At 42.0% G+C, this 26,360-nt stretch overlaps 1 protein-coding gene across 1 annotated transcript in view; it reads left to right on the top strand.

The window, feature by feature from the left end:
* Positions 1 to 26,360, top strand: part of CD2BP2 (CD2 cytoplasmic tail binding protein 2) — a 1,650,073-nt gene that overhangs the window by 1,453,929 nt on the left and 169,784 nt on the right. The window contains exon 4 of the mRNA XM_044086686.1: positions 12,141 to 12,298. Coding sequence (XP_043942621.1) covers positions 12,141 to 12,298 — 158 coding nt within the window. The remainder of the gene's footprint in view (positions 1 to 12,140; positions 12,299 to 26,360) is intronic.

The following is a 26,360-nucleotide window of genomic DNA, read 5'->3' as shown; positions in this document are numbered from 1 at the left end:
GCACACAGCCTTCTGATTCTAATGAAACGAGTCCCAGTTCCCCTAATCTCTGTTTGTAGCACACAACCTTCTGATTCTAATGAAACAAGTCCCAGTTCCCCTAATCTCTGTTTGTAGCACACAGCCTTCTGATTCTAATGAAACAAGTCCCAGTTCCCCTAATCTATGTTTGTAGCACACAGCCTTCTGATTCTAATGAAACAAGTCCCAGTTCCCCTAATCTATGTTTGTAGCACACAGCCTTCTGATTCTAATGAAACGAGTCCCAGTTCCCCTAATCTATGTTTGTAGCACACAGCCTTCTGATTCTAATGAAACGAGTCCCAGTTCCCCTAATCTCTGTAGCACACAGCCTTCTGATTCTAATGAAATGAGTCCCAGTTCCCCTAATCTCTGTTTGTAGCACGCAACCTTCTGATGTCTAATGAAACAAGTCCCAGTTCCCCTAATCTATGTTTGTAGCACACAGCCTTCTGATGTCTAATGAAACAAGTCCCAGTTCCCCTAATCTATGTTTGTAGCACGCAACCTTCTGATTCTAATGAAACAACTCCCAGTTCCCCTAATCTCTGTTTGTAGCACGCAACCTTCTGATTCTAATGAAACAAGTCCCAGTTCCCCTAATCTATGTTTGTAGCACGCAACCTTCTGATGTCTAATGAAACAAGTCCCAGTTCCCCTAATCTCTGTTTGTAGCACACAGCCTTCTGATTCTAATGAAACAAGTCCCAGTTCCCCTAATCTATGTTTGTAGCACACAGCCTTCTGATTCTAATGAAACGAGTCCCAGTTCCCCTAATCTCTGTTTGTAGCACACAGCCTTCTGATTCTAATGAAACAAGTCCCAGTTCCCGTAATCTATGTTTGTAGCACACAGCCTTCTGATTCTAATGAAACGAGTCCCAGTTCCCCTAATCTCTGTTTGTAGCACACAGCCTTCTGATTCTAATGAAACAAGTCCCAGTTCCCTAATCTATGTTTGTAGCACACAGCCTTCTGATTCTAATGAAACAAGTCCCAGTTCCCCTAATCTCTGTTTGTAGCACACAGCCTTCTGATTCTAATGAAACAAGTCCCAGTTCCCCTAATCTCTGTTTGTAGCACAACCTTCTGATTCTAATGAAACAAGTCCCAGTTCCCCTAATCTATGTTTGTAGCACGCAACCTTCTGATGTCTAATGAAACAAGTCCCAGTTCCCCTAATCTCTGTTTGTAGCACGCAACCTTCTGATGTCTAATGAAACGAGTCCCAGTTCCCCTAATCTATGTTTGTAGCACACAGCCTTCTGATGTCTAATGAAACGAGTCCCAGTTCCCCTAATCTATGTTTGTAGCACACAACCTTCTGATTCTAATGAAATAAGTCCCAGTTCCCCTAATCTCTGTTTGTAGCACACAGCCTTCTGATTCTAATGAAACGAGTCCCAGTTCCCCTAATCTCTGTTTGTAGCACGCAACCTTCTGATGTCTAATGAAACAAGTCCCAGTTCCCCTAATCTCTGTTTGTAGCACACAGCCTTCTGATTCTAATGAAACGAGTCCCAGTTCCCCTAATCTCTGTTTGTAGCACACAGCCTTCTGATTATAATGAAACGAGTCCCAGTTCCCCTAATCTCTGTTTGTAGCACGCAACCTTCTGATGTCTAATGAAACAAGTCCCAGTTCCCCTAATCTCTGTTTGTAGCACGCAACCTTCTGATTCTAATGAAACGAGTCCCAGTTCCCCTAATCTCTGTTTGTAGCACGCAACCTTCTGATGTCTAATGAAACAAGTCCCAGTTCCCCTAATCTCTGTTTGTAGCACACAGCCTTCTGATTCTAATGAAACGAGTCCCAGTTCCCCTAATCTATGTTTGTAGCACGCAACCTTCTGATTCTAATGAAACAAGTCCCAGTTCCCCTAATCTATGTTTGTAGCACACAGCCTTCTGATTCTAATGAAACAAGTCCCAGTTCCCCTAATCTCTGTTTGTAGCACGCAACCTTCTGATTCTAATGAAACGAGTCCCAGTTCCCCTAATCTATGTTTGTAGCACAACCTTCTGATTCTAATGAAACAAGTCCCAGTTCCCCTAATCTCTGTTTGTAGCACACAGCCTTCTGATTCTAATGAAACAAGTCCCAGTTCCCCTAATCTATGTTTGTAGCACGCAACCTTCTGATGTCTAATGAAACAAGTCCCAGTTCCCCTAATCTATGTTTGTAGCACACAGCCTTCTGATGTCTAATGAAACGAGTCCCAGTTCCCCTAATCTCTGTTTGTAGCACACAGCCTTCTGATTCTAATGAAACGAGTCCCAGTTCCCCTAATCTCTGTTTGTAGCACACAGCCTTCTGATTCTAATGAAACAAGTCCCAGTTCCCCTAATCTATGTTTGTAGCACGCAACCTTCTGATGTCTAATGAAACAAGTCCCAGTTCCCCTAATCTATGTTTGTAGCACACAGCCTTCTGATTCTAATGAAACAAGTCCCAGTTCCCCTAATCTCTGTTTGTAGCACACAGCCTTCTGATTCTAATGAAACGAGTCCCAGTTCCCCTAATCTCTGTTTGTAGCACACAGCCTTCTGATTCTAATGAAACGAGTCCCAGTTCCCCTAATCTCTGTTTGTAGCACACAGCCTTCTGATTCTAATGAAAGGAGTCCCAGTTCCCCTAATCTCTGTTTGTAGCACGCAACCTTCTGATGTCTAATGAAACGAGTCCCAGTTCCCCTAATCTCTGTTTGTAGCACGCAACCTTCTGATGTCTCATGAAACGAGTCCCAGTTCCCCTAATCTCTGTTTGTAGCACACAGCCTTCTGATTCTAATGAAACAAGTCCCAGTTCCCCTAATCTCTGTTTGTAGCACGCAACCTTCTGATGTCTAATGAAACGAGTCCCAGTTCCCCTAATCTCTGTTTGTAGCACGCAACCTTCTGATGTCTAATGAAACAAGTCCCAGTTCCCCTAATCTCTGTTTGTAGCACACAGCCTTCTGATTCTAATGAAACAAGTCCCAGTTCCCCTAATCTATGTTTGTAGCACACAGCCTTCTGATTCTAATGAAACGAGTCCCAGTTCCCCTAATCTCTGTTTGTAGCACGCAACCTTCTGATGTCTAATGAAACAAGTCCCAGTTCCCCTAATCTATGTTTGTAGCACACAGCCTTCTGATGTGTAATGAAACAAGTCCCAGTTCCCCTAATCTATGTTTGTAGCACGCAGCCTTCTGATTTCTAATGAAACAAGTCCCAGTTCCCCTAATCTCTGTTTGTAGCACACAACCTTCTGATTCTAATGAAACGAGTCCCAGTTCCCCTAATCTCTGTTTGTAGCACGCAACCTTCTGATGTCTAATGAAACAAGTCCCAGTTCCCCTAATCTATGTTTGTAGCACGCAACCTTCTGATTCTAATGAAACGAGTCCCAGTTCCCCTAATCTATATTTGTAGCACACAGCTTTCTGATTCTAATGAAACAAGTCCCAGTTCCCCTAATCTCTGTTTGTAGCACGCAACCTTCTGATTCTAATGAAACAAGTCCCAGTTCCCCTAATCTCTGTTTGTAGCACACAGCCTTCTGATTCTAATGAAACAAGTCCCAGTTCCCCTAATCTCTGTTTGTAGCGCGCAACCTTCTGATTCTAATGAAACGAGTCCCAGTTCCCCTAATCTCTGTTTGTAGCACACAGCCTTCTGATTCTAATGAAACAAGTCCCAGTTCCCCTAATCTCTGTTTGTAGCACGCAGCCTTCTGATTCTAATGAAACAAGTCCCAGTTCCCCTAATCTCTGTTTGTAGCACACAGCCTTCTGATTCTAATGAAACAAGTCCCAGTTCCCCTAATCTCTGTTTGTAGCACACAGCCTTCTGATTCTAATGAAACGAGTCCCAGTTCCCCTAATCTCTGTTTGTAGCACACAGCCTTCTGATTCTAATGAAACAAGTCCCAGTTCCCCTAATCTATGTTTGTAGCACACAGCCTTCTGATTCTAATGAAACGAGTCCCAGTTCCCCTAATCTCTGTTTGTAGCACACAGCCTTCTGATTCTAATGAAACAAGTCCCAGTTCCCCTAATCTATGTTTGTAGCACACAGCCTTCTGATTCTAATGAAACAAGTCCCAGTTCCCCTAATCTCTGTTTGTAGCACACAGCCTTCTGATTCTAATGAAACAAGTCCCAGTTCCCCTAATCTCTGTTTGTAGCACGCAACCTTCTGATTCTAATGAAACAAGTCCCAGTTCCCCTAATCTCTGTTTGTAGCACGCAACCTTCTGATTCTAATGAAACAAGTCCCAGTTCCCCTAATCTATGTTTGTAGCACGCAACCTTCTGATGTCTAATGAAACAAGTCCCAGTTCCCCTAATCTCTGTTTGTAGCACGCAACCTTCTGATGTCTAATGAAACGAGTCCCAGTTCCCCTAATCTATGTTTGTAGCACACAGCCTTCTGATGTCTAATGAAACGAGTCCCAGTTCCCCTAATCTATGTTTGTAGCACACAACCTTCTGATTCTAATGAAACAAGTCCCAGTTCCCCTAATCTCTGTTTGTAGCACACAGCCTTCTGATTCTAATGAAACGAGTCCCAGTTCCCCTAATCTCTGTTTGTAGCACGCAACCTTCTGATGTCTAATGAAACAAGTCCCAGTTCCCCTAATCTCTGTTTGTAGCACACAGCCTTCTGATTCTAATGAAACGAGTCCCAGTTCCCCTAATCTCTGTTTGTAGCACACAGCCTTCTGATTCTAATGAAACGAGTCCCAGTTCCCCTAATCTCTGTTTGTAGCACACAGCCTTCTGATTCTAATGAAACGAGTCCCAGTTCCCCTAATCTCTGTTTGTAGCACACAGCCTTCTGATTATAATGAAACGAGTCCCAGTTCCCCTAATCTCTGTTTGTAGCACGCAACCTTCTGATGTCTAATGAAACAAGTCCCAGTTCCCCTAATCTCTGTTTGTAGCACGCAACCTTCTGATTCTAATGAAACGAGTCCCAGTTCCCCTAATCTATGTTTGTAGCACGCAACCTTCTGATTCTAATGAAACAAGTCCCAGTTCCCCTAATCTCTGTTTGTAGCACACAGCCTTCTGATTCTAATGAAACAAGTCCCAGTTCCCCTAATCTATGTTTGTAGCACGCAACCTTCTGATGTCTAATGAAACAAGTCCCAGTTCCCCTAATCTATGTTTGTAGCACACAGCCTTCTGATGTCTAATGAAACGAGTCCCAGTTCCCCTAATCTCTGTTTGTAGCACACAGCCTTCTGATTCTAATGAAACGAGTCCCAGTTCCCCTAATCTCTGTTTGTAGCACACAGCCTTCTGATTCTAATGAAACAAGTCCCAGTTCCCCTAATCTATGTTTGTAGCACGCAACCTTCTGATGTCTAATGAAACAAGTCCCAGTTCCCCTAATCTATGTTTGTAGCACACAGCCTTCTGATTCTAATGAAACAAGTCCCAGTTCCCCTAATCTCTGTTTGTAGCACACAGCCTTCTGATTCTAATGAAACGAGTCCCAGTTCCCCTAATCTCTGTTTGTAGCACACAGCCTTCTGATTCTAATGAAACAAGTCCCAGTTCCCCTAATCTCTGTTTGTAGCACACAGCCTTCTGATTCTAATGAAACGAGTCCCAGTTCCCCTAATCTATGTTTGTAGCACGCAACCTTCTGATGTCTAATGAAACAAGTCCCAGTTCCCCTAATCTATGTTTGTAGCACACAGCCTTCTGATGTCTAATGAAACGAGTCCCAGTTCCCCTAATCTCTGTTTGTAGCACGCAACCTTCTGATGTCTAATGAAACGAGTCCCAGTTCTCCTAATCTCTGTTTGTAGCACACAGCCTTCTGATTCTAATGAAACAAGTCCCAGTTCCCCTAATCTCTGTTTGTAGCACGCAACCTTCTGATGTCTAATGAAACAAGTCCCAGTTCCCCTAATCTCTGTTTGTAGCACACAGCCTTCTGATTCTAATGAAACGAGTCCCAGTTCCCCTAATCTCTGTTTGTAGCACGCAACCTTCTGATGTCTAATGAAACAAGTCCCAGTTCCCCTAATCTCTGTTTGTAGCACGCAACCTTCTGATGTCTAATGAAACAAGTCCCAGTTCCCCTAATCTATGTTTGTAGCACACAGCCTTCTGATGTCTAATGAAACAAGTCCCAGTTCCCCTAATCTCTGTTTGTAGCACACAGCCTTCTGATTCTAATGAAACGAGTCCCAGTTCCCCTAATCTATGTTTGTAGCACGCAACCTTCTGATTCTAATGAAACAAGTCCCAGTTCCCCTAATCTATATTTGTAGCACACAGCCTTCTGATTCTAATGAAACAAGTCCCAGTTCCCCTAATCTCTGTTTGTAGCACACAACCTTCTGATTCTAATGAAACGAGTCCCAGTTCCCCTAATCTCTGTTTGTAGCACGCAACCTTCTGATGTCTAATGAAACAAGTCCCAGTTCCCCTAATCTATGTTTGTAGCACGCAACCTTCTGATTCTAATGAAACGAGTCCCAGTTCCCCTAATCTATATTTGTAGCACACAGCCTTCTGATTCTAATGAAACAAGTCCCAGTTCCCCTAATCTCTGTTTGTAGCACGCAACCTTCTGATTCTAATGAAACAAGTCCCAGTTCCCCTAATCTCTGTAGCACGCAACCTTCTGATTCTAATGAAACAAGTCCCAGTTCCCCTAATCTCTGTTTGTAGCACACAGCCTTCTGATTCTAATGAAACGAGTCCCAGTTCCCCTAATCTCTGTTTGTAGCACGCAACCTTCTGATTCTAATGAAACAAGTCCCAGTTCCCCTAATCTATGTTTGTAGCACGCAACCTTCTGATTCTAATGAAACGAGTCCCAGTTCCCCTAATCTCTGTTTGTAGCACGCAACCTTCTGATGTCTAATGAAACAAGTCCCAGTTCCCCTAATCTCTGTTTGTAGCACGCAGCCTTCTGATTCTAATGAAACGAGTCCCAGTTCCCCTAATCTCTGTTTGTAGCACGCAACCTTCTGATGTCTAATGAAACAAGTCCCAGTTCCCCTAATCTCTGTTTGTAGCACGCAGCCTTCTGATTCTAATGAAACGAGTCCCAGTTCCCCTAATCTCTGTTTGTAGCACGCAACCTTCTGATTCTAATGAAACAAGTCCCAGTTCCCCTAATCTATGTTTGTAGCACGCAACCTTCTGATTCTAATGAAACGAGTCCCAGTTCCCCTAATCTCTGTTTGTAGCACGCAACCTTCTGATGTCTAATGAAACAAGTCCCAGTTCCCCTAATCTCTGTTTGTAGCACGCAACCTTCTGATTCTAATGAAACGAGTCCCAGTTCCCCTAATCTCTGTTTGTAGCACACAGCCTTCTGATGTCTAATGAAACAAGTCCCAGTTCCCCTAATCTCTGTTTGTAGCACACAGCCTTCTGATTCTAATGAAACAAGTCCCAGTTCCCCTAATCTATGTTTGTAGCACACAGCCTTCTGATTCTAATGAAACAAGTCCCAGTTCCCCTAATCTCTGTTTGTAGCGCGCAACCTTCTGATTCTAATGAAACGAGTCCCAGTTCCCCTAATCTCTGTTTGTAGCACACAGCCTTCTGATTCTAATGAAACAAGTCCCAGTTCCCCTATTCTCTGTTTGTAGCACACAGCCTTCTGATTCTAATGAAACAAGTCCCAGTTCCCCTAATCTCTGTTTGTAGCGCGCAACCTTCTGATTCTAATGAAACAAGTCCCAGTTCCCCTAATCTCTGTTTGTAGCACACAGCCTTCTGATTCTAATGAAACGAGTCCCAGTTCCCCTAATCTATGTTTGTAGCACGCAACCTTCTGATGTCTAATGAAACAAGTCCCAGTTCCCCTAATCTCTGTTTGTAGCACGCAGCCTTCTGATTCTAATGAAACAAGTCCCAGTTCCCCTAATCTATGTTTGTAGCACACAGCCTTCTGATTCTAATGAAACGAGTCCCAGTTCCCCTAATCTCTGTACTTTTCTCTATCTCGCATATCCTAATGGAAGCTTTGCTGTTGACTATTTCCAGCATCATGATGTCCCTTTTTTTTAGAACTGCATGCAGTACTCTGGGTGTGACCTGACCAGCATTTGGTAAAGTGGAAATAACACTACTTTGCTTTTGGTCTCCTTCCTCCTGTGTTTGCATTGCAGCATTCTGGTACCTGCAGCACTGCTCTTTCATTTTATTTGTAGTGCTCCAGTGTCTGTTTCCCCAGATGATATTCATAACTGGGATGTTGTGGTCCTAGTTCAGTAATTTGCATTTGTCTTCAGTGAAGCTCGGCTGCTATTTTTCTGCTTCTTTGGGCAGTCTTTCTAAGGCATTCTTAGTCTGCCATGTTTCTGCCATTGCTGCACATATCTGTGCGTCATCTGTATAGATTATGACCCCCTTCTCATTTCCCTCAGCTATGTCTGAACTGTCTTAAACAGTACATTTGTACACAAGACTGACCCTGAGGTATCCCACTAATATTTTTCCTTATTCCCAGTGGTGTCCTCCTCTCCTTGTGTACTGCCGCTTGAACCAGTGCCACAGTCTGGGCCTTTGTTTCCCTTCATCATCCTTTCTGCATTGCACTTCACTTGTAACTAGTGGATAAAGATCTGTTTTACTTTGTTCGGGTCTTATGCATAATGCAAATATGAGTCTTATCCTGCATACCAGTAATAACCATACTATTCACCAGTTCTCTGGGCTCTTAATGTTTCCTGCTGACCATTACATTTTCCTTTTTTAGGCAATTCTTGCTCTTTTTTGCACTTGAGAGCTTTATTATGCTTGGAACATATATTACTGGTACAGCATTTGTGTGTGTGCTACTGTCCCTGCAAACTTCTTAAACCAGTCGCTAAATGGCATGGTCATGAATACCATCACTGCACTGTGTATGTGTTATATTCAGGATGTATGCGGTGTGGTCATGAATACCATCACTACACTATGTGTTATATTCAGGATGTATGCGGCGTGGTCATGAATACCATCACTGCACTGTCTATGTGTTATATTCAGGATGTCTGCGGTGTGGTCATGAATACCATCACTACACTATGTGTTATATTCAGGATGTATGCGGCGTGGTCATGAATAACATCACTGCACTGTCTATGTGTTATATTCAGGATGTCTGCGGCGTGGTCATGAATACCATCACTACACTATGTGTTATATTCAGAATGTATGCGGCGTGGTCATGAATAACATCACTGCACTTTCTCTGTATTATATTTTGGATGTCTGCAGCATGGTCATGAATACCATCACTGCACTGTCTATGTATTATATTCAGGATGTCTGCAGCATGGTCATGAATACCATCACTGCACTGTCTATGTGTTATATTCAGGATGTATGCGGCGTGGTCGTGAATAACATCACTGCACTGTCTCGGTATTATATTTTGGATGTCTGCAGCATGGTCATGAGTACTGTCACTGCACTGTCCATGTATTATTTTCAGGATGTCGCTGTGGCTAACTTTGAACCTAATCACTGGTTTCTTACTCTGAATTCTTCTGCAATTTCTAGCTCTTAACTCAGAGTCTTAGGCAAATTAGCTTCTTTATGTACTGCAGTTTGAAACAAAATTTTGATCTTATTTTTATATTCATGTGGCATAGCAGGCTTTTATTGTGTGCAAGATTGCGACCAGTGGGGAGTGGAGAATTTGCACTTTCCACACTGTAGTGCAGTCATAGTGTCTGTATATAGAACTAGCAGGAGATGTGGGGGGTCGGGGCTTGCACCCCTGCGAAAAGTAGTGTTTTCAGTGTTGTTTTTTTCCCCAGTTATTTGTGTTTCAAGCAGTTTTCCTCAAGGTTTTAAAGGTAACTTTGGTGAATATTATTGTATTTTATATATATATATATATATATATATATATATATATATATATATATATATATATATAGGGTTGTGAGGGTGGCCTAATGGTTAAGGTTTTTGCCTTATAAACACAGGGTGCAGGGTTCGAGTCTCACAGGGGATAATTGGCTAGGCTTAAAATGTCTCGCAAGGGCAGTTAGCTTAGTACTAATCTATGAACCTATGAATCTATACTCACATGTACATTACATACCATGCCTGTTATATCTTGCACATCATCTGTTTCACCTTGTGGTTCATCTCCTGTACTTATTCAGTTTCACCTTTGGTTCATCTCCTGCACTGCATCAGTTTCACCTTTGGTTCATCTCCTGCACTGCATCAGTTTCACCTTTGGTTCATCTCCTGCACTGCATCAGTTTCACGTTGTGGTTTATCTCAAGCAGAAGAACAAAGTATGACCCTGAAGAACCCGGAGATACATTAACCTGGTATATGGGAAAATATTCATAGCGATGGGTGGAAGGTTTGGGGGAAGCATGTTACGACTAGAATCGATAATGTAGGGAGTATGTGAGGATGTTTTTCTTCATAGAAAGCATTTTTAAAACTTATATTTTTAAATGATATATTTTTGGCCCCTCTGCAGCTGGCCAGGAGCCTCTACCGATGCCTGTCTAGAAGAAGATTGTTGTGGAACCATTGGACATGTTTTTGGGAGGACTGGACACCGATGCCTGTCTAGAAGAAGATTGTTGTGGAACCATTGAACATGTTTTTGGGAGGACTGGACACCGATGCCTGTCTAGAAGAAGATTGTTGTGGAACCCTTGGACATGTTTTTGGGAGGACTGGACACCGATGCCTGTCTAGAAAAAGATTGTTGTGGAACCCTTGGACATGTTTTTGGGAGGACTGGACACCGATGCCTGTCTAGAAAAAGATTGTTGTGGAACCATTGAACATGTTTTTGGGAGGACTGGACACCGATGACGGTCTAGAAGAAGATTGTTGTGGAACCATTGAACATGTTTTTGGGAGGACTGGACACCGATGCCTGTCTAGAAGAAGATTGTTGTGGAACCATTGGACATGTTTTTGGGAGGACTGGACACCGATGCCTGTCTAGAAGAAGATTGTTGTGGAACCCTTGGACATGTTTTTGGGAGGACTGGACACCGATGCCTGTCTAGAAGAAGATTGTTGTGGAACCATTGGACATGTTTTTGGGAGGACTGGACACCGATGCCTGTCTAGAAGAAGATTGTTGTGGAACCCTTGGACATGTTTTTGGGAGGACTGGATGGCGTATTGTGCAGTCACTGTTCCTGGACACGAGTTTATTCTGTTACATGACTAGCAGACGCACACATTATCAGAAGAGTACAAATAGCTGTGTCTGTGCACATGTACGCATGGGATTGCGTCTGTATTTAGAAGTACTCGAGTATAGATTGCTTTTGGACACACAGTCATAAGTTTCATGTTTCCATTCACCTCTGAGCCTCAATTTGTTGCTGGGGCCTGTGAGAAGATGGGTTATACCTGTTTTGGCATGACGTAAAATTAGTTATGGATGCTGAGAGGCAAGGCTGCTTTATCTGTTTTTGCAAGAGTCTGAAGTTAGCCACTTTGTCTGAGAATATAATTATATCTGGTGCTAGAAGTTCGGAAGACTGAGAGTTCTATTCCCACACTAGGTGCTTGGATTAATTTTCCGGTAGTGACACTGCAGTGCAGCATAAAGTGGGTGAGGGGTGGTACACTCCTGTGCTTGTTGTTTTTAGATAAGATGTTAAACTGAGGTCCAGTCTGCCTGGGTCAGGGGCTAGCTCAGGTGGATTTAAAGGCTCCCATAGTACTTATTAGGAAGACTTGAGGAACTCCCCTAGTCCCTGTCAGAATGTCCCGTAGTAAATAAGCATACCACTTTGGGTCTCCCTTGAAAGGAGGCCACTGGCCTAGTGGGACAGTTCAGGTCAACAATGCATAAGTAAATAAATAAAATAAAAAAAAAAAAACGTAGCTTGATATGGTGATGAGTTTGCTGTTGCGACTGAAAGGGAAAATGTCTGCGTATTTATTAAAGCACGTATGTGAAGTGATCCAATGGTACTGCAGTGAGAATGAAACATTTACAGTATTACAGAATATTTTGCTGGCTTAATCTACAAATAAAGAATGTTTTGTGTATGTATTACAGCATCTGTTTGTGTAAAGTGTTGCTCAATTTTGTACATGCTGACTGTGGTGTCTTATGATTGCGCCAGAATTTGTACTCTTTGCATTAATTTCATCCGTTTGTGATTTGCAGGCCAAGAAGGAGCCACCATTGATTTTGATGAAGGCATTAAAATCACACCCTTTAACCTGACAGAAGAAATGGAGGAAGGCCATTTTGATTCTGAAGGAAATTATTTTCAGAATAAGGAAGAGATGATCAGAGACAACTGGCTCGATAACATTGACTGGGTGGGTGTTGAAACCAAGCATCAGCAACAGACAGTGCACTGTGGAGATCAGCCTACTGGAAAGGCACCGGAATTGGATTTTCACTTGCAATAGATGTACAACAAAAATGTCTGTGTAAATCATTGAATACGATTGTCTTGAAGGAAAACTGCATACTTTTCATGGCTTTCTTTTTTAATTCAGTAGGGCAACCTATGCAAAGTGATCCCTAAGTTGCCATGAAAAAAATGTTTCTGTTTTTCATTTGTGTGCCATTCACCTTTCTCGCTACATACCTTGTTAGGATTGCATGACGTCTCATGTTACTTTGTCTTGGAATTTGTATGATTGACTCTTAAGGTTTTCACACTATGCTGCAGCTTTTGGTTTAGGAAACCATACAGCAGGGTGTTAGCTGCCCTACCGACGTCTGTCCGACTTGAGGTATTAACAGTAGGATGCCTGAAGATGTGCATGCGTTGAGATCTGTATGCAAAGACACATGTGTCACAAACGAGTGCACATCTTAGACAGCAGTGACAGGAAACGTGTCCGTTGTGACTGACAGTGTGAATAGCGTGAATCAAACTAACTCTGGGCAAAACTGCAATCCAAATTGTAGCTTGCTACAGATCCCCCACCATGCCCAAGATTCCCACTCCTCTTTTCTTGATGTACCGGAAAATGTTAGGGTTCAACCAAACACCCTAATAATAGGCGATTTCAACTACCTCACCATTAACTGGGAAAACTACTCGTGTACCAACCTCTTCACACAACGCTTTCTGGAATTCATAAACTCCAATGCCCTGGATCAACTTATACACACCCCCACCAGGGGCCTAGACCTAGTCATTACCAACATGGGTGACCGGTGTTCCACACCTGAAGTCACCTCCTCGTTAGTCCGATCCGACCATAAGCTAATCACCCTTGATATCCACATCCTGCCCCCACCCCCCATTAAGGAAACCACAGTAAAAAAATTCTCCAAAGCCAACTTCATGCTTCTTAAGATAGAAGTGGTGAACTTCATGACACCCATGCAGATGGACAATACAGTTACGACTGCTGAATTCTACACAAATGCACTCTATAAGCACTTACACGAGTGCATGGATCGTGCTGTCCCAAACAGAACAAAGACGCTATCCTACAAAAAAAGGAAGCCAATCTGGTGGTCCCCTGCCATAAACAGACCGTACATCAGGAGGAAGAAATTGTTGCAAAAGAGAGTAAAATGCCATGAGTGGAGGAGCACCCTGGTCAGCCTCAGTAAGAAGCTGAGATCCCTTATAAGATCCTCCAAAGCTAGCTACAAAAACAAAATCGCCACTGATTCTAAGGACAACCACAAAGCATTCTATAGCTATGTCAAGCATCTTAGTGGCAACACCCAGATCTGCTCTGAGTTACAGCACAACAGCACGAAAATTACAGAACCAACTGATATTGCCAACATCCTATCAGATAGGTTCAGTGCTACCTTTACCCACCCCCACCCCCACCCCCTTAAGGGCCCATATCTATACAGGAAGAATGCAGAGTCCCTGTAATCACAACTATGCAGGTAAAAGCTGCACTCTCTAAAGCCAAAAACACAGCATCCATGGGACTGGAAAACATCCCAGGCTGCATTTTACACGAACTTCAGAACAAACTGGCTCCCCACCTAAGAACCATGTTCAGTCATAGCCTCACATCAGGCTTTGTGCTCACTTAATGGTGTACAGCAACAGTTAACCCACTCCACAAAGGGGGAGCCACCACTGATCCTGGGAACTATCGCCCTATTAGCTTGACGAGCCTGGTCTGTAAGGCCATGGAACGTATCATCATGGAACTCATAAACAAAGACATTGGTAACCTTCAAACTCTAGATCCCACCCAGTTCGGGTTTGTGAAAGGCAGATCATGCCTCTTTAACCTAATCAACTTCTTTGAGGCAGTCACCAAAGAAGTAGATTAGGGTAAGGTGGTTCACACAGCCTAGCTTGACCTCGCCAAAGCTTTCGACACCATCCCCCATTCTGGAATTATAGCTAAACTCACTAAACTAGGTATAAATCCCTACGTCACAAGATGGGTTGCCACCTTGGCTCATTGACAAAACCCACACTGTAAAAGTTACACTCTCCAAATCTGACCTCAAATCAGTGACAAGTGGAGTACCACATATTCAGTCCTGGGACCTCCCCTATTTGGTATCTACTTCTCTGAAGTACAGGCAAACACAGAAGGTCTCTGGCTAACGAAGTTCACAGATGACTGCAAACTAGGAACCATAGCAGAGTCCCCAAATGATGTGGAAATCCTGCAGAAGGGTCTCACTGAGACAGATGCCAGGTGTCAGAGCCATGGCCTCAAGCTCAATGCCAAAAAGTGCATTTGTCATCCCCTTTGATAAAAACTCTGTACCCATGAGCTACTACATAGACAGCAGTCTACTTAACACCAAATGTGTGATGAGACCTTGGGACCTAGGTGGATAGTAGTCTGTCCTTTGATAGTCACATCGCCACAGTAGTCAGGAAGGCCTTCTATGTGGCACACCTCATCATAAAAGGGTTCTCATTCAGAAAAAAAGAGGCCATCGTTCCCCTCTACGCGACACTCATTCGACCCATTATAGAGTACAACACTCCTTTTGGAATGTACCTCACAAGACATCTGCAGCAGCTGGAAAGGCCACAGAAGTACCTCACAAAGAGGATTACTGGCCTCAAACAGATGCCCTACACTGACTGTCTCAAAAAACTCTAGCTTTACTCCGTAGCATATCGCCTACTCCGAGGTGATCTCTGCCTAACATATAAAACTATGTCAAACCCAGAGCTGTTGCACATTCTACACCTAAAGAAATCCCAATCCCTCCAAACTACACAGTCTAGGGACCTAAAGCTGTTCACCACAATAAACAGGACATGCTGGAGGGATAGATTCCTGTCCCAGAGACTTCCCATACTCAGGAACAGGCTACCCATCTGTGTCAAGCAAAGTTCTTTATTAGAACTTTTCAAGAAAAATATTGATGAGTGGGTGGGAAATAGAAAATACACCCCGGGGATCACTTCTGTGTCTCTGCTCGACAGTGGCACAGGAAAATAACTTTCTTGGGTGGCGTAAACCAGGGAACCTTGTTGGTTAGGCTTATGTAGGCCCTCGGGCCGATAGCCTAGTACCTACCTATGAACCTGTGAATATGTAGGATAGGGGATCTCCTCAGCTTAGAAGTTTTTTTTTTTAAAACCAAAATGCTTTATTTTGCAGTCAGTTGGCATATACAAAAACTGTAATCAATACCAGTTTGAGTGTTAATGTACTTATATGTCTGTTCTCAGTTTTAACAACATGTGCAAACTAAGTTTAACTAGTAAATCAATTACAGGTTTATAGCTTGTGTGGTATTCAGTGTGTGCATATTGTAACATCAGGCCTGTGTTACTTCTCCTTGCCTGATTGTGCACCCCTCTTAGCTTTTCTGTTGTCTTGCCCTTCTCTGCATTCTGACTTGTTTTCCTACTTTCTCATTTCTTACAATGAAATTTCGCTCTTCCGTCTGGAAGCACCTTCATTTCTAATTCCCTTAGGTTATTTATTGAGTTGATCAATTCTTATAGTAATAGTTCTTTTGTGGAGTTCATTTTTTGTGATTTATTTTGCCAAAGTTAGGATTAGCATGGTTAATGGTTGTGTCTAATTCTTCTGTCTTGGAGCGTCCCACTGTGTTTAATTGAGATCCTCTTCAGTCATTTCTCCAATCTTTCCTGTCACTTTATTGATTAATCCCTTCAACTCCATCTTAAATGAAGCCAAACTGCTGCTTTCACAGAAGATGTGCTTCCAGTTTCTAATACTTCTTGCTGGTATCTCCAACATTTCTTTAAGAAAAAAGAAACATCTTTATTGAATTATCAGTTATGGCACAGGCAGTCATATATAATGAAAACAAACCATATGGACATATTTTCAGTTGCAGATATGTTATACATCACTTACAATCTCTCCAGTCATTGTCAGTCAAACGTTACAAAGCTAATTCAGTTCCTGCCTTCCTTTAAACCTCATTCCTCCTCCAAAACATTATTCTGCATGTATTGTTCCCACAATTCCATATTTTTTCTATTTAATTTGCTCCTGCCCTTTTCTAAAGACCCCACTGTTACTACATTCACTACTTCTAGTAAAGTTGGTTTAAAGTTTGATTTCCATTTTCTAGTAATTGCTTTTTTGGCAGCCTCCAGAATTAAACTCCACAAGGCCTTCCTGTGTCTAGGCAATTCTGATTCTGTATCACACCTTAAAAAATCATTTCCTTCATTGTGCCAGTAATTAGTATTTCTGTTAGAGCAGTCTGCAGGGAATTTTGAAAGTCTGTCAATTCATTACACTCCCAAAAATATCTTCCCAATTACCTCTTTCTTCAGCATTTGCAATCTACCTGAGGAAAATTTCTTTGAAGTCTGCTTAGGGGTATAAAAATACCCCTGTAAACACTTCCAGGCAAAGATCCCCCGATCTAGACTTAGTTGCATATTTGGGAGCCATACATACATCCGTCCCTCATTTGTTTCTCTGCGAATTGCTTATCCAGTCTCTCTTCTCAATCCTTACTAATCTCCTCTGATTGATTCCTATAGTCATTGTGTAATATTTTATATGTCCTACTATTTATCCCTTTTTAACAGCAGCTTCTGTTTTAGATTATACCAAAAAACTTTTCCAGTGGTGGTCTTTCACTTAGGATCCCCTTTTCTTTCTCTTTGCTTATATTATGATATCAATCCTTGATAGGCAAGGTAATCTCTAGCTTGCAGTCCAAATGAATTCTTGGCCTTTTCCCATTCTGTTACATTTTCCTCTCTGATTATTTGCTCCTAATACCTTGGCTCATTTGCCACATTTCTCCATTAAATTCCAGCCCCATCTTGCCTATTTTCTGTGCCCCTAATTGCAGTCACTGTATTGGCAGAATCTCCTTTATCCATCCCCGTACAGGCTTAGCTTTTAGAATACTTTCTGGTTTGTTATGAATATAATATTCTGTATGGTTATTGGTATTCTCCTTAAGGATCTGCAGCCAAAATCCCAGTTTCCCAATATTTCTTGAGCTTCTCCCCTGTTTCATCATCATCCCTTTCCACTTTAAATTGTAGCTTTCTGCTTCTGCCATGTGTAGGTGCCTTAACTGTTGGGTAATCCCAATCTGCCCTGTTCTCCTGGAAGAATCAGTTTATCCCATTTGACTCTTGCTGTCTTTGTCTCCCAGATAAAATATTTCAACTTTTCAGTAATTGCCATCCACAACTTCTCCTCTGGTTGATAAAAGTATGCCTGACCTGCGTATAAAACTAAAGGGATGAAAAACAGTTTACCAGACCTGCGTATAATACTAAAGGGACTAAAAACAGTTTACCTGACCTGCGTATAAAACTAAAGGGACTAGATTAAAAACAGTTTACCTGACCTGCATATAAAACTAAAGGGACAAGACTAAAAACAGTTTACCTGACCTGCATATAAAACTAAAGGGACTAGACTAAAAACAGTTTACCTGACCTGCGTATAATACTAAAGGGACTAAAAACAGTTTACCTGACCTGCCTATGTATAAAACTAAAGGAACTAGACTAAAAGCAGTTTACCTGACCTTCGTATAATACTAAAGGGACTAAAAACAGTTTACCTGACCTGCGTATGTATAAAACTAAAGGAACTAGACTAAAAGCAGTTTACCTGACCTTCGTATAATACTAAAAGGACTAGACTAAAAACAGTTTACTTGACCTGCGTATAAAACTAAAGGGACTAAAAACAGTTTACCTGACCTGCGTATAAAACTAAAGGGACTAGACTAAAAACAGTTTACCTGACCTGTGTATAAAACTAAAGGGACTAGACTAAAAACAGTTTACCTGACCTGCGTATAAAACTGAAGGGACTAGACTAAAAACAGTTTACCTGACCTGCGTATAAAACTAAAGGGACAAAAGACAGTTTACCTGCTCTTATCTTACTGTCCGCATCTGTCGCTCGTCCGGTCAGGATAAAACAGACAAACATTCGTGGGTTCAGTTCAAGCAGCTTTATTACACACAGACACATCAGGAATGAGGCTCTGTAACTTAAATAAATGTATAAACTGACTACTGCACTCGTACATGTTAACACTCTGGCGTTCTGTAAAAATGGCACTGCTGCCTGCACGTGCTCACTGTTTATATGCACAAGCTACTTCTGGAAATGCTTCTTAAAGGTACATACACGTGCTGTTGTACAACGTCCATAAAACAGAACTTCCAGTTTCTCAGTTTTTGTATTATCTTTTTTTTAGTCTCTTCTGACATATTGTTAGCTGCCGTAACAGAATCCTTTTAACCCGCACTCTTATGTACTTCATTTTATCATATGCCCTCATAAATATGGGTATAGCTGAACCAATGTGAGTATGAGTACATCATTTATAGCTATTGCCTTTGTTTTATCTTCATTAATTTTGTATCCCAAAAAGGCTTGAAAGTGTCTCAGAATGTTCTAGAAAACTGAAATGTCTTTTTCTGGTTTTATCATGTATAAAATGATGTCATCTACCAATAAAGGCAACTTTTCTTGCCTCCCATACCAATTATATTCTTGAATTTCTGAGTCCCTTATTTTCTTACCAGTGGTTCTAAATATAGTGCATATAACAAAGGGGAATGATGACACCCTGTCTGCTTCATTTGTTCAAACAGAACATATTAGAGAGGACCCCCCCTACACACTTCAGTTTTCACCTCCAGTCCCTAATATATCTTCCTGATTAACCTTATTGTGTCAAGGAATGCAAATGCTTCCATTGCCCTACTTATAAAATCCCAGCTTGCTCTCTCAAATGCTTTCTGTGCATTAAGACCCACCAACAGCAGTATTTTCTTACATCCTGCCTTCCTTCTGGATCATCATATTGTTCTATTAGTGTTGTCAAATTTTGCCTCTCCTGCACAACCACATCATACGTTCATAGATTAGTACTAGGATAACTGCCCTTATAAGCCATTTTAAGCCTATCCAGTTACTCCATGTGAGGACTAAATCCTGCGCCTTGTGCCTGTAACGTAAGTCCCTTAACCGTTATCCCAACGTTCCGTCTATTGATCCATATCTATCAATTTTGGCAACTCCTTTGCCATTCTTTAACTGTTATGGACATAAACACATTATAGTCGTAGTTTAGTATTGAAATGGGGATGTATGAAGCTGGATCTGATGGCTCTTTACCATCTTTAGATGTTGCAGCTACCAGGATGTTGGTACTGCTTCTTTTAAAATATTGTTGAAACCTTTGAGATCCTCATCAGGTTTTCCCTTGTAGCTTCCAGACCACCACAGGAATACCGTTGATTCCTGGGGACTTTCCTGTAGATGGGTTATACGTCACCGTTTTTATCTTCTCCCTTATCCTGTTAGTAATTGAGCATCATCTACCATCTAACTTTGGCGTATTTAATTCTTCCATAAACATTTCCATTTGTACTTTTTCTTGATTTTCGCATTTCTTTGCTTTATATAGATTTTTGTAAAATTTCGAAAATATTTCCAATACCTGTACAGGAGCTCTGGTTATTTTCCCTGTTATAGGCTTCCTAAGCTTAGCAACAACCCTTTCTGCTTTCTGTTGCCTAAGCCGTTATGCTAACATTTTCTGAGCTCCACAGTTATCACTAAACACAGTTGCTTAATGGCAGTGTTTCTAAACTCATGTATATTGTTGAGGTACTCCCTTATTTTCTCCTTAGCACTCTGCAGTTGCATTTCTACTTGTTTTGTGAGATTCTCTCTCTGTTCTGAAATACTTTAACCTTTGTCAGTCCCTCTAAATAGTTCTCGTTATTTCTTAACAATGTTTTATTTCTACCAAGTTTTTAAACTCTACTTTAATTTTATCCCACTCACTAGCTGTATTTTTCAAATAAATTTCTGTCTTTCCTAGTAATTCCCAAATAATTTCCAGTACCACTTCCTTAAATTCTTCTCTACTTAACAGATAGGTGGGAGAGTGTCAGTGTCTCTCTTCTTTTTCATTACCCTGCATTTTTATTTTTATTACAGTAAATTCTCGGATAACTGGCACCCACGGGGATTGGTAGATGCCGGATAACTGTAGTTTCTGTTTGCTTGAGAGTTACTATTGTAAATAGGCCTGACCAGTACTGTACCCTATACTTTTTGTTTGGTTTGACTTGTTCTTAGATTGGAGAGAGAGGGAATTTATTCCTATCTTCCTTTTTAAAACTCTAAAACCATAAGGTATGTTTCTGCGGGGGACAAAGTGCAACACATGAAAATTGTACGGTATTTCTTCAAATTTTTTTTTTTTTTCCTCGTTGCTCGAGTTCCGGTTAACTGAGAGTTTACTGTATTGGAGCATGATCTGATATAGTTATTGGATGCATATCAAAACTTTCAATTAAATGCACGTTCCTGTGAAATATAGTTTCTGTTTAACCTAGCTCACTTTTTGTAGGAGAATGGTATGCAAATTCTCTTTGAATTCCTACTACTGAAATTACATCTTCCTTATTAAATATGTTAATAGCTTTCTTCAAAAATCTACCCTCCTTTGTTATATTTTCACTTCTGAACCCCCCAGGCACATCTTTACTGCTGCAAATCAAATTCCAGTCCCCCAACTAGAAGTAATATTCCCTGCTGAAAGCTGATTATTTCTCCAAGAATTTTCTTAAGCTCCATTAGTGCATTTTTTAGGTGGAATATACGTACATGTCAGTGTAATCCTCCTCCCTTGCCAGTAGCCCCGTAGCACTACAAATCTCCCATTATTTATCTTTCTTTCCCCTCTTCTATCATTATTGGAGCTCCTCTCACAGTTACTGTAAGTACTTCCCTTTCTCGTTGTCCCAGATATTCTACCGAATAACCATCCTGAAATACTTTATCAAATTCACATGCTCATTTCTTTCCAAATGTGTTTCCTGTAGCATCGCTCTTTGCACTCTGCATTTTTTTTAGCATATTTGACTACTGTATGCATGTGTGTGTGTGTGTGTGTGTGTGTGTGTGTGCGTGTATATATGTATATATATATATATATATATATGTATATATATATATGTATATATATATATAGCGAGAGAGAGAGAGAGATGTGGGTCTGCGTTTCTTGATCGAAATTTCAAAATCTCAAACAAGAAACATAGAAACCCACTTAAGCGAAAGTGCACTTTTGCAAAAGCTGATTCTTTTTCCTTATTGTAGTGCGATCTCAGAGTGAGTACATTTAAGTGGGAGGCACAGGGGGGCTTGCCCCCTGAAAATTTGTGTTTAAAGTTATTTGATTTGGGTTTTTTTTCCTAATTTGTTGAATCGGCTTTTGTGAAAGTGCACTTTCGATGTAGTGTACTTTCACTTAAGTGGGTTTCTACATTTCTTCTTCGAGATTTTGAAATTTCGATCAAGAAATATATATATATATATATATATATATATATACATATGTATATATATACATATATATATATATATATATATACATATATACATATAGATATATATATATATATATATATATATATACATATATATATATATATGTATATATATATATATATATATATACACACACATGGATCTACTTCAGTAGATCGAACATATTACAAGTTCGAACCACTTATGGCCGAGACCATATGTTCGAACTTGTAATAGTTCGAACACTGAAGTAAAAAAAAAAGAAAAACAACAAAAAACAACATTAAACTGCTGTAGCAGTGGGGCTACGCTCCCTGCACCCCCCCCCACCACACTTACTTAAATATACCAACTCTGAGATCGCACTACATTGCTTAAAAGGGAAATCTTCCCGATGTCCTTCAAGGATGCATCTGCAGTCCTTACAAATGGGTTGTCCTGTCGTCAGGCAGCCCTTCGGTCGGCCGGATTCCAAAATCTGGGTCTGGCCTCGGCTGGTGTCGCACTTCACCCGACGTCATAGCTGCAGTTATTCGGGTATAAAGGCATCAGCCGACACCATTTTCCTCAGTCTTTCTTGCCGTGGCCAAGCAGAAGCTGTTCGCAAGTGCCGGTCGGTCAGAACCAGAGATTACTACTACCGAATACTTCTACTACTACCGAAGACTTCTAAAAAGCTAAGTACCCCGTTGGGGACTCTTTCTTGCCTCAGCCGATGTCAGAAAAAGTGAATAACTGTTTAACTTGTGGGAAACAAATACCTCATAAAGATTTCCACTCTTACTGCTTACCTTGTTTAGGCCCAGACCACGGCGTAGCAGCTTGTCTAGCCTGTGCTTCTTTAACCGGGCGGACGCTTAGACGCCGGTCGAATTTGCTGAGGAGTTTTTCGGCTCCGATTTTGCTTACATTATGCCGTCGGATCCTCCGACTACGCAAATATCTAAAAAGCGCAAGGAAAAGGACCGACACTCGCGGTCTGCGGATTCGCCAAACCGCTGTTAAGCCAACCGCCAGTGTCTCGGTTTCGCTGAAACCGAGCAAGCGGTTCTTCCTTCAGCCGAAACTTACCTCCTACCGAGGCCTCTTCCAACCTGGTGGAATCGGCTTCTGAAATCCCTCCTGCTCTTGCAGTTTCTCAGGAATTATCTGACACTATCCCTTGGATATCTCTACCCTGCACGTGGAGCTGCTAGGCCACCTGCATCCATGTCCATTAAGGCCTTTGCCAGGGCCAAAGCAGCTAAAACTACTAAATCTGTGCCTGCTAAGACCCCTCTCACAGGCCTAGCTCTAGTTCACAAATGCTTAGTCTAGCAGAGGATCTCATTTCTTTAATCCGGGGATCCCAACCTCACCCAGGCAGGGCCTCTCACCCACCTCCAGAGAAGAGGCCTAGAGCAGAGCCCCCTGAGCCAGTTTCTACAGATGATTCCTCTGATGATTCAGATAATACAAACCCTCCATAGGCTTCTTCTTCTCCTTATGAAGACTCTGATGCTGAAGAGTCCATTCCTTCTGCCTCTCCGCCTGAAGAATTTTCCTTTGGGGAAACCTTGCATGCTATGAGGGAACAATTTCAGTGGCAGGGCCAGGATTTTTCAGACTCTAGAAAAAGGCTTAGAACTTTTCTGCATTTACCACAACATAGGCCTTTAGCCATACCTCCAGTTCTCTCTGTTGTAGATGATGCATTTAATGATGCTTGTACTGCTCCTGATTCACTACCTCCGGCCCTGCTAAGCCCGATAGGTACTACAGGGTCCCGGACACGCATTACCATTTGTATAAGGCTCCTTTTGCAGATCCTGAGACTATCTCCCAGGGTCCTAAGGCTGTAGCAGCTACCTCTGCCAAAAAAACCCTCCCCTCTGAAAGGGAATCCAGGTCCTTAGAGAGATGGGGTAAAAAAGTTTACACTCTGCTACTCTTTCAGCTAGGGCCTTGAACTGTCAATTCCACATGATCCAGTATCAAGAATTTATGCTAGACCAGTTAACCAAAAAGCTGTCCTCGGATGAACCATTAGACAAAAAATCTGTTCAGGAAATGGTACATAACATTCAGCAAGTCAGTAACCATTCCTTAAAATGCGGCTATGATGCACTGGAGGCTTCCTTTAGATCAGCCATGACTTGCACAGTTATCAGAAGGCATGCATGGTTAAAAGAGCAGGCCTTACCAGACCATGTTAAATCAAAACTACTAGATGCTCCCATGGACAAGATCAATTTGTTTGGCTCTCCTGCACAACAGGTGCTGAAGAAGATGGAAGAGATGGCAAATTCTGTCCAAACAGTGAAAGATTTCTTACAGGTCCAACCTCCAAGGTTTAGCAGGAATTGGCCCTCCAAGAATTGGTCCTTTCCAGACTCCTCCAGAGCTCAGAGGGGCAGGAATAGGCGTTCAAGAGGCAGAAGTCAATCCAGGGGTGCCTACAGGGGACGCCAGTGGCAGGGTAACAACCAGTGAGGTGCAGCCACAGACACAGCCACCACCACTACTACAGGACAATCACAGTGACTTGGCTCTAGCACCGCCTACCAGGGAACAACTAGAAGCACCCTTGGGCGGGAAGCTAGCTTTATTTTCAGTAAACTGGCATTACATCACAAGAGACAAGTGGATTTTGCAGACAATAGACCAAGGTTACAGGTTTCACTTCCATACTCTACCAGGAAGAGAGGAATGACAAACCTACCTGAAAACCAAAAGGGCGAAGCTCTAAAACAAATAACCCAATTATTAAGGATGAGAGCAGTGGAAAAGGTACCATCTATGGAGCAAGGACAGGATTTTACTCCAGACTCTTCCTGGTACCAAGAAAAGAAAGCAAATGGAGACCTATTCTCGACCTGTCCGCTTTAAACACATTCCTCATTGTTCCAAAATTCAAAATGCTGACCCTACAGCAGCTTCTTCCCATGCTGGGCAAGGAGTCTTGGCTGGTAACTCTAGATCTCAAGGAGGCATACCTGCACGTCCCCATACGACCAAATTGCAGAAGATACCTCAGATTTCTTGCAGGATCAGAGCATTATCAATTCTCAGCATTGCCCTTTGGCTTATCTACTGCGCCCAGAGTGTTCACGAAATGCCTGGCATCAGTAATTGCTCATTGCAGGCTTCAGGGAATCCAAATCTACCCTTACCTGGACGACTGCCTGATACAAGCGGACAACAGAAACAAGCTAGCAGAAGACTTGAAAAGGGTCATTTGCCTACTACAAGCCCTGGGATACACAGTCAATATAAAAAAGTCAAGGCTGATACCATCCCAAAGGATAACCTTTTTGGGTGCAGAGCTGGACACATCAAAACAAATGGCATTCCTAACAGTAGAAAAACAGGAGCAACTCCCTCTCTACTTCTTGGCATTAACAAAGCAGAACCATCTAACAGCAAGAAAAGTCCTGCAAGCCTTGGGTTTCATGGCATCCTCCATAATATTGGTTCCACATGCCAGACTGCATATGAGAAAGTTACAGTGGTACCTAAGGAATTTATGGTCTCAGCACAAGCACAGCCTAGAAACCCAAATTCCAATAATTCCATGCCTGAAGCAAGAATTCCAATGGTGGGCTCAGGCCTGTCAATCAAACAAAGGATTGCCCTTCCACAACACTCAACCAAGCCAAACCATCACAACGGACGCCTCAGACCTTGGTTGGGGGGCCCACATGCTGGACAAGTGCATACAAGGTTTATGGACTCAAGACCAGCTGCACCTACACATAAATCAAAAGGAAATGCTGGCAGTAAAACTGGCAATTCAGACATTCAGGCCATTTCTTCGACAAGGTCAACTGTTGATAAGGACAGACAACACTACAGTTATGTGGTACATCAACAAACAGGGAGGCACACATTCGTACCCTCTATGCCGGATGGCAATGGACCTCTGGAATGTGGCCCTGAGTTACAACATTCAGTTACAAGCAATTTTTGTACCAGGAAAAGAAAACATTCTAGCAGACATGCTAAGCAGAACTACCACGGATGCCCACGAATGGATGCTTCATCCGGACATCTTCAAAACCATTACAAGAAAATGGGGACTCCCACAAATAGACTTATTTGAATCCCCACACAATCACCAACTAAAGAAATTCTGCACAAGGACGTACCACCCACTTGCTTGGAAGGTGGACTCCCTATCTTTCAGTTGGAAAAACCTGACAGCATATGCATTCCCACCACTTCCTTTGATGCACAAGGTGCTATTGAAGATCAAAGAGGAACGTCCAAGGATCATTCTGATAGCGCCAGACTGGCCAAGACAACATTGGTACCCATTACTGAGGAGCATGTCTCGGGAACAAATATGGCCCCTTCCCCTTGTTCCCTTGCTGTTAACACAGAACAACTACAACACCCTGCATCCAAACCTGAAAACACTGCAGCTGACTGCCTGGAACATTGCATAAGAACAAATAACCCAAATGTATCCCAAAGGGTTAAAGACATTATCTTGGAGGCTCGCAGACCCTCAACAAGGAAAAATTATTCAGCAAAATGGAAAAGATATTTCATTTGGAGTACTGCAAAAGGAGAAAATATGTCACTGGTAAACATAGCCAACATCCTGGAATACTTGGCAGAGCTCTTCCACAAA

Source organism: Protopterus annectens, chromosome 10.part0 (assembly GCF_019279795.1).
Source record: "Protopterus annectens isolate FY-2018-M chromosome 10.part0, PAN1.0, whole genome shotgun sequence".
NCBI classification, from domain to species: Eukaryota; Metazoa; Chordata; order Ceratodontiformes; family Protopteridae; genus Protopterus; species Protopterus annectens.
Note: the sequence above shows the minus strand (reverse complement) of the source record. Positions and strands in the feature narration are given on the sequence as shown.